This window comes from Botryllus schlosseri, chromosome 4 (genome assembly GCF_051294905.1).
Source record: "Botryllus schlosseri isolate E-star chromosome 4, Bs_hap1, whole genome shotgun sequence".
NCBI lineage: Eukaryota > Metazoa > Chordata > Ascidiacea > Stolidobranchia > Styelidae > Botryllus > Botryllus schlosseri.
The window spans coordinates 4433515-4446342 of record NC_137239.1 but is presented as its reverse complement, the minus strand read 5'-3'; the positions used below and the strand labels follow the sequence as shown (position 1 = coordinate 4446342).

General features: G+C 39.3%; 1 protein-coding gene across 1 annotated transcript in view; it reads right to left on the bottom strand.

Moving 5' to 3' along the window:
• Nucleotides 1–12828, bottom strand: part of LOC145437976 (uncharacterized) — a 574293-nt gene that overhangs the window by 188035 nt on the left and 373430 nt on the right. Inside the window, exons 10-11 of the mRNA XM_080315344.1 lie at nucleotides 5857–5976; nucleotides 4528–4914 (exon numbers count right to left, since the gene is read on the bottom strand). Coding sequence (XP_080171470.1) covers nucleotides 4528–4914; nucleotides 5857–5976 — 507 coding nt within the window. The remainder of the gene's footprint in view (nucleotides 1–4527; nucleotides 4915–5856; nucleotides 5977–12828) is intronic.

Genomic DNA, 12828 nt, shown 5'->3' with positions numbered 1-12828 from the left:
TTCTGGGTTATGTAGGCTACCCCCCACATTGCCTCAAAACCCCCATAATCGCACTACTTTTAGTGATTTGTGTTTATTGTATAAAACGTTTCAAAAACTACAACCAGTCAAAAGTAAATCATTAAAAAATAAACATTTGCACTGCTTTATTTAGTTGATTTAAACTGATATTGCTTGTACAGGACAAATAAAGTGCGAGTTTCAGGGTCCAAATTCACGCTGATCAGGGCTTTGGAGCAGCCGTAAATTTAAACTGCTCCAGCTCCGGCGCTCTCTTCTATCATACATTAGCTCCGGCTCCAGCTCCGGAGCCGCATTATTACCACTGCTCCGGCTCCGAAATTATCGAATGTGCCTATCTATATATCAGGGGTGGCCAACCCGCGGGACAAATGTGGCCACGAGAGGTTTTGCGTGGCCCGCGAGGTAAGTTCCTATTATATTAGTGAAAATGAATTGCTCAGATTGTGAACTTGCAATGCCAACCAAAAATTACAATTCTGACTGCGACACTTGGGATGTTGATGACTAAAATATCAGTTCCGACGCATTGGCAGATCCAGGGTCCAGTCACATTTTCATTAATTCGTCGTACATTAAAATAAACTAAAATAGTAGCGAAATTTTTCGTCACGCTTCACGTGTTTAATTGTCACACGGTTTCTTGCGTGGTAGCCTACGCCCTACTGACAATGAAAAAACGCCCAATTTACCCGATTGAGTCTAACTGTATTCGCAATTACGCGAGAAAGTCTTTTCGCGTTTGCGCTCGCATAAAGACGGTGAAATGTAAGCACAACATTATCGTCGCATATTATCGGAGACCTTCGATATCGACGTGACCAGACGCCGAATAGTCGTTTCCTTGCAAACTGAGCCTAGCGGGCGGTATACAATAGACCCGCAATACTCAAGTATTAATATTATTGACCTAGTTTATTTATAAACTTTGAAAATTTTACCCGGTTGGGGCGGCTAGTGGACCGCACACTCGTTCGTCAATTGCATGTGCCACTCTAGCCAAAAAGGTTGGCCATTCCTGGTCTATATAGATTACTAATCTACCCATAGGTTAGTTATCTTTAGTAATCTAGAGTCTGTCAGCCGCCAGTAACATCCGATGAAGCAACGAAGACATATAGGTGCCGCCGTGCCGGCTTGTCACGTCGTACTGAATACTTGTCAATTGTCGACAACATCATAGTCGCACTAGAACGCACTTTACTCTATGCCATTGCTGTGCACAGCATTAAAATTCAAGCCTGTTGTTCAATTATGATGAATCAGCAGATGTGGTTGTTGCATATATATATATAATGGCATCTTATGAAAAAGGTCGGAGCCGGAGCTACTCCTCAAATAGCGGGCTCCAGCTCCGGCTCCGACTCCGGCTGAATTTTAAGTAGAGCTCCGGCTCCGGCTTCAGCTCCGGTGAAAATGCACGGCTCCGGGGCTCCGGCTCCGGGCTCCGGCTCCGGCTCCAAAGCCCTGACGCTGATAACCCATAATTCTGTAGGTTGTCTAATTTGATACACGAGCAATAGTCAGCTAACATATATAAGCTCCAATCTACTCTGGTATCTTATCCCCATCATTTACAGATGTCGGGGGACATTTTCTCCTTGGCCATCTCTGACTATGTCAAGGTTTCCAGGGAAAATATTAAGATATTTTAGTTTATTTCAAATGTCTGCTGTCCGACATAAACATATGGCAGTGGCACATGTATATCAGGGTTGCATGTGCTGTGCATCCTTATTGTCTGAAAAACAATGAAAACACAACATTTCAAAGCTGACAATTACGATCCAATCGTGCTTGTGATATTGCAACAATTCGATGTTTCTGTATTGTTCTCAATGTTTCTGTATTATTCACGAAGACTAATTGAGTGTGCAATTGTTACTGCACCTAAGACTTTGCCATTTTGGGGAATGCCCCACTCTAGGATCCTTTCTGAGCTACCTATAGGAATTTGCCATTCACTTGAGGTCTAAATGGGTATTCCTAACTCCTCCAGTAATCCATGGTTACAGTATCATGCCAATGCCAGTATCATGGCAATACAAAAAGCTACCGAAAGTAGGCCTACGAAGAATTGGCTTTTTCTCCTGATCGAAAGTGAGGTACCTTCTCTACCTTGCCAAGTAATCTTTTCTCATTTCCTAAGGATGTTAAAAGTTCCGAAAATTTCTATTCCAAGTCCCAAAGCCTATGTCAGATCAATAACTTGTGTTCATGGACTACTCTACATTCTGAATCATCTTCAATTTCAAAATCTACATCATTAGGCCTGCTATCCCTGGAATCTTCATCTTGATCCAAATTATCGGGCATATAGCCGTTTAAAGTTACACCGGATAAACTGAATGGGGCATTGGACCTATAGCTGATAGTAAATTTAATGTTTATTTTTCTTGTCGTATCCTGCAGTTTGCATCAAATATGTGTGTGAAATATCATCGGTTGGTTGCATCCTCTAACCAAAAATGGGAGAAAGCATCGGCCTAGATCGATACCACTACTTTTATTCTTAATAATTCACTTGAACCCTTGGCTAGATAACTTATTATATGGCAAAATTTAGGTTTTTTATGCGTTATGGAAAAGTGATATGGATAAATTCGTGAAAATTTGCATATTTTGGGCAAAAATGTCGTAGAGCAAAAACTTGACGTGAAGTAAGAAGAAAACCAGTGGCATTTCTGCAATGAGCACGCCAAAATTAGCCTAAATCAAGTGCAAAATCAAAATCAACAAATTTTTTGTTCAAAATTGTTGCCCAGTGTAATTCAGGATGAATGTAGTGACCAATCCTATTGTGTCTCCATGTGTATTCGCTATCTGCAAGTTCACCACAGCCGGACATGAGATGTGCTACCTACAGTGTATTATTATTTTCATCCTCGTGGTATTGGCAATGTATCTGGAAGCTGCCACTTTTAGTCCAGAAATGTCAATGTCATTCCAGTAGCACTCCAACATAATGAAAGAGCAGCAAATCATGGCGCTCTGTAATATGTATGTGGTAAATGATTTATTGCGACTATTGCGTATCCGTTATGCCTAACACAGACGTGCATGTAGTCAGTGACTACACAATCACTAAATAATATAAAATTACATAAAATAATAAAATCCTACTCCTAACCAATGTTCCCTCTACGTTGCGCACAACAAATACAAAGTTATGACCTTTTTTAGTCTCTACGCACAGTTGTCCAACGGTCTGCGCAGTAAGTAGGTGAGTGTGGGCAGACTCGTCAAAAATTAGGAAAACACTGCTCCTAACGGATGGAAGCTAATCAAGGTAATATAGGCTGCCGTAGTCTTACAAGGCCTCATTATGTCGCTCCTTAATGATTGTTGATATTACCGTCATGTTATTTCCGCTGTTCTTGTGTCACCATATTATGCAAATAAAAGAATACCGTTTGCCGTTTAATTTCGCGTTTGTTTCTTCTTGTTTCTGCTCAAACCATTCGCGGTGAGTGAGACACTTTTTAAAAGTGTACTACGCAGCGGGATTCTCTCAAACCCGAGTCCAAATGAACGCCGATTTAAAAACAACCCAAACTCGAGCATATATCAAGAAACCAGAACCCATCAAAGAATGAGTATTCAAACGACACAGGGACGGTACGAATGTACGATAAGAGAGCTAAGTGGCTAAATTATTATACAACAATTATGTGCCAGTAGTAAAGGAGTCCATAATGCAAGACAAACTTCTGCGGACCGCGGGTTGATAACCTCTGACCTACACCCTGATAGTGTATTTCGCTGTTGATGTTGTATGATTGCGGGTCAAGCTCACAACAGACAGTCACCAAATATTCACAAACGAAAATCTGGATATTTCGAGCAAACTTCTCTAACAAGGCAACTAAAAATTTTGAGATGTCTCTTTTAGTGATGTTTTTTTTTTATGCTGCCAGCGCCATTGATAGAGTGGCCCGCTTGCTTTTCCATACTGTCTTCTTTTACTTTTCATCCAGTGTGCACGCCTCCTCTTTACATCGACTATAGCTAGGCCGGCCAAGGTGGTGTCTAATTCCAAAGACTACACCAAGTCGTTTCGACACCATCCTTCTTTTCATTGTATCACACATTTTGTGGTGATTTGAACTAAAAAAATTGCTAATAAAACCGAACCTAAAGATGTTATAATAAAGTGAAAATTGTAATATATGAAAAAGTTCAAGGACAGAACGCCAACGTGAACCTTACGTTCACAGCATCACTACTCCCTAGTAAAAACAATCAAAAAGCTCCTTTTATATAACTGAAACAATATGCATATACTATAAGGTAGACTTGTGCACTATAGCTACGGTAAAGTATTTCACATGCGTCCTGGCATTTGCAATTCTGGTCAATAATCAAGTTATGTAGTCTAATAGATATGAACAGTTCATCATCCCGAGCAGACTTTCATGTGGATAAATAAATTGAAATGCGGTAGCTTCGCTGTTCACCGTTATCATAGAGAGGATCTTAGTTGAGAACATACTGAACTGTGATCACCTGGTTTTTCACATATAATTCCAACATTTTCGTGACTTTTCTCAACTCCATACCACTTGCAGACGTCGTTATCCCTTCTCATTAAAACACTTTCCCCGTTGTCGTTTGGCTCATCCGTGTCCCAATCGTCATAGCCATTGTATCCGATTATCTCATCGTCCAACCATTTCCAAAGGTCGCCTTTTTCGCCACCAATCCAAACTTCAAAACCCGTATTACCATACATGTCAGCGAATTTTGATTGGAGAAAAGTCTGAATGCTATCTGTTTTAACCATGGATAAAGCTCCACCATACTTCGAGCATTGCTCCGTAGCGGCATCGTATGCATATACGTCATTTTTGTTGATGTAATACATGCAATCACCGTCATTGTAATATTGCTTGTCTGGGAAATAATGATAATCCATCACCAGTTTACACCGTAAACACTGATTCACAGAATTGGAAAGGTATGAAGCCACTTACATACGATAATATGGAAATTCAGCCACCGCCGATTGCATTCATATACCGGTTTACATCCAAAGTAAGTCGGACCATGAATTAATCATTTATATCACAAATATTTGTTTTTGTATGCCCTCCACAAAAGTGTTCGGATGAGATATTACTTGGCAAAGCATTATCATTGTATTCATTTCCGCATTATCATTTGATTGATCCTGGTTTTAACAACGTTCGCGCGGTCGGAAATCAAGCCCAAAGATGGTCATAATTCTATTTCGTCCGATGGAGAGAATATTGCGAATAAAGCGCAATGAGTAGAGCGATTTTTCTGTATCTGAAGCAGTGCTGTCACTATAGAGTTCTGAATGATGTACTTACAATACGGTGATCCTAACTGTGTTTATGTACTTCAAAGGTGAGACATTAAATGTCGCATACACTGATGAATATCTAGATGAAAAATGGAAAGTAGTGCAGTTGGGTAATCTGCCAAAGCCGCAAAATGACCCGATGAAAGGCGCATAGAAGAAGGATGCGACTGAAAAATCAGGAAGCGTCTTTACAAGACACCCAAAAGATGAAGAATGGGCAATGTTATATCGGTTATTAGTACTAATGGGTATTTTTGCCTGGTATTTTCCTTCATACCGATTCATTAGCCTACATCTCATTGTGTCTTGTCTATTCCATTTACATTTTTGATGCGTCGATGATAGATAGATATATAGATTGATTGATACACATAATGTATTCGGGTTGTATGTCTCGCAGACTATGTTATATATGCATGTTCAACAAAATACTTCATGCCAAATCAGAGCGCTAAATACAGTTTTATGTTGAGCAAATGTGCTGACCTACATAGTTTTTATCGTCTTACTTTCACAATTTGTTCCGGTATATTCCGGTGGACAATTGCAATTATAACCTGCCGATCCCAGTGTACTCGTACAGCTCCCTCCGTTTTCGCAAGTTCCGGGATGAAAGTCACAGTAATCGTCTGAAACAAATGCAGCATGATAGACACGATGAGATTCACTACGTAACCGTGATCCAGATGTATGCGATGAAATGCTCTGACAAAACATACGAGATCACAGGAATTGCCGCCCGACACCATTCAATGTATATTTTTGTCAATTTAAGACCAGTAAAAAGATCCTATTGGTCTCATGTCTTCGTGATATAACTAAATATTCACTCATTAAATATCAAACTGTACTAGTCGGTCCGTAAAATCCTAGCACACAATTCCAGTCGAACTACGGGTCAATCTGATTTCCATGGCAACTTCCTCCATTGATACAACGATTGTCATATGCCATGCAATATTCGTCTGGAAATAATGCATGTCAATCTCGATGAAATGTCGCACAGCTTCTGCCGAAAGGCGGTTGAAGTAAAGATATATAAACTTTCTTGGTTAACTTTTTAATCGTCTAACAGTCTTTGGGCTTCTGATTGCGGCGTAGGAAAGCAATATATTTTTAATTTGCATTTACTGGCGGTTCTATCCAGGAACAACGAGTAGTCACTTTTGATATACAAATTTATTGATTCTTTTTCGTTCACATTAAATATACGAACTTGTATTAAATATAAATTGCATTTCTCCACTGCGCAGAACGTAGATCTAGAACTGTAGATAGCCTACTGTATATCGCGTCTGATATTTGTGTGCTAGTTGGATATTTTCATTTTCAGAACTTGAAATCACAGTTTATAAAGCAGGGGTATCAAACTCAAATTGCGTCGTGGGCCGGATTCAAACCTTCAAATCGCTCGCGGGTCGGATCTACAATAACTGATTCCTAAAAGTGCTACCCGGAGGTCCTTGATTTTTACTGGAATGCTTTAGTATCAAGCAAAAATACATAATAGTATCAATGACATTATATCATATCACGGATCAAAGTGGTTCTATTCTAGCAATACCTTTATTCGCGAACAATGGAATTGACAAAATGTGACGATTGTTCGGTCTAGTGCGGTTATGTACCGCTAAAACAGTGGCGCTAGCGACTATATAAGTTGGCATTTTCCATTTTCCAGATATTTGAATTATATTCTTGAGCAGGGGTCACCAACACGCGGCCCGCGGGCCGCATGTGGCCCGCGAGGTCATATTTTGCGGCCCGCGACCTGATTTGAAATTTCGGAAGAACGCTTGGTAAAGTATTTTGAAATGCTGATTTCAGTTTAAACATATTGTTGTTGTTGTTGTTGTTTAAAGTAAGCTATTCTCCCGTGCCCAATATCACTGTTCCCCACTAGCTGATAAGAATTTGTTGATATGACCCACCACTGCAAAACCGAATCGCTTGAAAAACAACTTCGGGCTCTCCAAAAGATCAAGCTTTACGAGGAGATAGCTATCCAGCAAGAACCGTGTCTATTCCATTTGCAGCCAATCTGCGACAGTATAAGAAGGAAAATTATGCGGCCGTTGACAATGAATTCGATTAGGATGTGTTGGCGGCGGTCAATGCGCAAATTGAATTTACGAGTTGTCTCCCTAATTGTTGATAGATTTGAATTATTCTTGAAATTTTCTCCGCGCTGCGCGCAGTTCAATGCGTGTTGGTTTTCGATTTTAATATAGTAGTGTAGATTAGTATTTGATAAAGATTGATGAAACTATACTGATATTTTTGACGAAATTTCTCATGGTTATGAAAAATTTTCGCGCCTCGCGCGTCTAGAAAATGAATCCCTTCGGATATTCATAACATAACTAATCACGATTTCGGTGCGCATCGTAAACCGATATGAGTAAATAGATTAGTCTGGAGTTCATCGGCAATGGACACTGGCCATTAAACTGCATTGCTTATTATTATCTCGATATTGAAGTCATGCGGCCCTGCGGCCTCTACGAATTTTGAAAAGTGGCCCGCGACCCATTTTGAGTTGGCGACCCCTGTTCTTGAGTAATATATTTTACATGTATCCTGCATATAACGGTCCGCATCGGCGTTTTCGCCTCTGTGAATAACTGATTTTTGGTACATTTTTCCATAAAACTGTGAACGTAGTGTGCATTTTGTTGACTTTCTCAAAATTGCGTGTCAATAAAATCGACTTGTTGCTAATGGTAACTAGAGTAACACCGCAACACCGCAGTGGGGTGACTATAATGTGACCTATGAACATGAACATGCTCGATATTTGCCATATTGAGTGATTATTTATTGTAAGTTTCTACTACAAAAAAATCTCAACATTTGTTTCAAATGTGCCGGATTATACAAGCAATTTCAACATACTCAGAATTGCTTCGCGGGCCGGATGAAATCGTTTGACGGGCCGGTTGCGACCCGCGGGGCCGTATGTCTGACACCCCTGTTATAAAGCGAAATAAATTATAGGGCTCAGATGACTGAGATGGCAACTTTCTAGACGTCGGAGAAACTCATTTGCTCTATTTGAACGGCTCAACATTTCAAAGATAAATCATCCGATCGGCATTCAGTTTAAGGTTGGTTCGAACACCTGAACGGTTCAACTTCGTTTGATTGTGAACCTTTATGCAAGGATCTGCTTGGACACGAGCAGTGGTCTATGGCGTCACATTATGCCAAATTGCTAATTCCAACGCTATGTTTCAGTGAAGCGATTTATTAATGTAGACGATACCTAACTATGACGCAGGCTACATTATGTCACAATGCTGATATACATGCTGACTTTTTATAGATCACCATATATGTCAACCGGGGCAATCAAATACTATTTTGATCCCTTAAAATCAATATCTTCCGTCGCTTTTCCAACAATTTCTACGAGGTATTGCAAAGGAATGTAAACTTACGCCTTAACGCAGTGATTACCAGCCGATCGAAATTCCATCCCTCGTGGAGATAATATTGTAATTTTTAGGAGGGATTTTTTTCTTTAGAATTGTATCGGATTTACCAAATTTGTCATGTACAAACTATCAAGCACTAAACTATTTTTTCCGAATGTCTGTTTCTTTTGCCGTATTTCGCTGGAAGTATGGTAAAATGTAATTTGAAATATCTCCTTAGGATACAAATTCCCCCTTAACTAGTTCAGATGTGCTGAAAGTGAGGTTAGCGAGACAATTATGTTGGACCCACGACGGGCTCTCAACCAATTTTCTCCTAAACTGGCCAACATCATATACTGACTCTATCACAACGAGGTGTTTACTGAAAATCCTATTTTCAAGTCAACATTTTTCCGATAGTGAATAAAAGTATATTAAAGTCATCGATTCAAGTATGAAAGGTCCTAATCTGGACACATTAGCTTCCATGTTTCGTTAGCTTGTTTAAAGTTCAACTGCATGTTCGAAAAGACCCTCGCTAATTTCGTACATTATGTGGTTAGGAATATGGACAAATTTTGAAACTCAAAATTACAGGATAGTTTTCAAGTATTTCGAATTATAAATCGAAATGCCGAAAAAAGGAGACCAAGGCATCCAGCCATGGAATGACGTCGAATACTTGACACATTGAAAGTCATTGTTATTCCCGGTGGGATTAATTACTTATATTTGCTGTGGATCTCAGTATTTGAGTGGGATCATGAAAGCTAGGGCATAGAGATAAGGCATCGGGTCACCATACGTCCTCTTTTAAGAGGAATCGTCTTCTTTTTTGACTTTTTTGAAAGTGTACTCGGAGGACGCCAAAATGTCCTCTCTTTTACGATTTTTTCCTCTTTTTTTAGAATTTTGTTTACATATAGGGCAAAATTGAAGTGAGATACAGTAAAACAGCACTGACGTAACGCTCCAGTGGCTATTTGGGGAGCTGGGCTGATATGTAAAGTCTATTTTGGACCACAGGATCCAATCACAGAGAAAAAAATCGATGCGAGGCTGTTGGTCATACGCCATACTGAATAAAAAGGCTTCCGTCTGTAAGAGCTGAATGACGGTAAACAGGCGTGTTGGCCGCTTACTTTCTACAAAAAATCCTATAAAAGACAGAAATATTTGTTGGAATTGTTTCAGTTATTCCTGGGTGACCAATGGTAAACGCCCGCTCGGAAAAGCAACCGATTGTAACGCAATGGTAGCCTAAATTGTAATCGACTTCATGGCATTTTGTAAATATTACTCTAAAATAACAATATTAGGATACTGATCCACTTTTACATGGCAGAAGATTTCCCCGTTTCGTTAAATAAATATATGCCAGGTATCGCAGGCTCTTGAAAACGAACAATCGCTAAGCCAGTGGTCTTTCCCATTACACACACAAGTTTTAGTTCAATTTTGCCTCCATTATCGTGCAACCGACATCTGTCTTGTGCAATAGGGCTGTTCAAAAAATGTTTATCCTCAGATTTCACTGGCTACCTGATAGAATTGTTAGGTTAGTGAAAACAACGCTGCACACCAATTTGGCTCAATTCCAACCGGTAGAAGCGCTTTTCTTGCAGTGGAAAGTTTTGAATTTATAATTAGAAAACAAAGAAACAATATTTTTCAATATTTCTCTGTTGTTAGACTGTCAGTAGAGATGATGTATACCAAATTTGGCCCAATTCCAACGACAAGAAGCGTAGTTATTGCGGTAGAAAAATTTAGATAAGAATAAAACAGTGTTTACGTGGGTTTACTCTTTAATTATTTATCATAAAATCATGGAATTAGAAATATTTCTACTGTGATGAATTCGCTTCTAGTGATAAACAGCACCAAAATGACTTTTCCTTGAAAATAACATCATACAATTTCTGTAGAAATTGGGTGGAATTTTAATATTTCATAGCGAATTTTGCAGCTTAATTTCTTGAAATATGTGTCTTGAAAATTCCCACATCTGAATTAAATATGAACGATTGCCGAAGATCTATTTCTACAAAAATAGGTTGTGGTGAATGAGCGTATCTAACTCTTCTTTTCGGTAGGATCGCAAGATATATGGCATCGAAATTGAGAAGCAGATGTATTAATGGACATGTAACGTCCAGCCTAGCAATTTCCATCCATAGCGGCTCATCTTGAAGTTATTCTGGAATAGTGGATATATGTATTTCACAGAAGAAAATTGATTTTTTTTCATACGTTTTGAATTTATCCTTATTGATCTACTCAAACCTATCTTTCCACAAACGCCAACAAAACATCTCTGAGCGAAAATATGTTTGCATCAGTTGGCAATTTTGCAAGTAAAATGAGTCTGCATAGTATGATATTTAATCTCAGGCGACCATTATTCTGTTGATGTCAGTAATAAAGCGAAACTGCCTGGGGATGTCCTTAATTTATAAGATGAAAAATTAGGTGATCAACCATATTACAAAATCAGAGCTTTCGCGGACTCCCGGAAAAAAATGAAAAAACATTGCGGACCCCTGGTAGAGAACAACTGCATTTGCGCCAGGTATTACCACGGAATTGAGTTATACAGTTGCCAACATCGCAATCGGCCGGATTTGATTTTCATTGTATAACAAGGATACCAAATCTATATCGTTCCCGCTCGCCGAACAAGTTTTTTACCATTACAGATCGATGCAATCAATTTCTTCCATATAAATGATTGATTGATTGACGAAAAGTAATTCGATCATTGCTCACATGTAGTGTATCTCGTGCTTGCTATTGCATAATTCCGGATAAAGATCACCACAGAGAGTCGAAAAGATTCACGAACGGAAAGCTGAATATTCCAAACAAACTTTCGAGGAAATAAATTTCGAAATTGACCAAGTGCGTGCTCTTAAACTGCTAAATTTCCTTTCATGTTGCCAAGCTGCCAAGAATTTCAACTACAGGCGTTATGATGACGTGAAAAATTGCATCAACTGAAAAAGGTTCACAGTGCAGAACCTACCATGATTAGTTTGTGAACGCCAAATTTCTGAGGTTCACAGCATCCCCGGGAAATAGTAACACGGTCCTATTGGCTTCTCTCACCCATGTATGACGAAATATTAGCACGTGATATATTTACTTGAACAGGTAGCTCCGTAATATCCTGGGGTACATTGGCACTCATAGTATGGGTCAGTTGTAATGCCTTCGCAAGTTCCACTGTTCTTGCATGGATTGCCATTGGCCTGGCAATAATCGTCTGGAAAAATACATTTGACTTTTGTTAGAATTTCTCATAGCTTTGCCATCAGGCACTGACAAGTGATATCCCTTGATTATGGTTGCCATACGTCCGGAATACTAGCATCTGTCACCCAGATATGACATTATATTAGCACGTGATATATTTATTTGAGCAGGTAGCTCCGTAATATCCTGGGGTACATTGGCACTCATAGTATGGGTCGGTTGTAATGCCTTTGCAAGTTCCACCGTTCATGCACGGATTGCCATTGGCCTGGCAATAATCATCTGGAAAAATACATTTGACTTTTGTTTGAATTACCCATACCTTTCAAACTCCTTAGAACAGTGGTTCTCAACTTTATGTCTTCGCGGACCCCTTTTGTAGCGTGACGAACCCCGTGGACCCCAACAAGTTTTATTTAAAATTTAGCTCAATTATCGTGCAACCGTCTTCTGTCTTGTGGGTATATCAACTCCAGGTTATGTTAGGCAGTTACGGAAAATAACAAGAATATCGGCATGGTGTAAATGACCATAGTAGTCGACAAACATCATGAATACCCCTAAAACTAACAAACAAACAAACAAATAGTGATGAACAGCAACAAAATGAAGGTTCTTGAAAACAATATCATATTATATGTAGAAAAATGGATAGACTTTAATTATATCGGAGGGATTTCTGCAGCTGTATTTCTTATTTTTTGAAATATGCCACCCTGTCTTGAACATTCACGATTTGATATGAACGAGTGCCGAAAATCCATTTCCACAAAAGCATAGCTGGCGGCGAATGTAATATTAACGCCT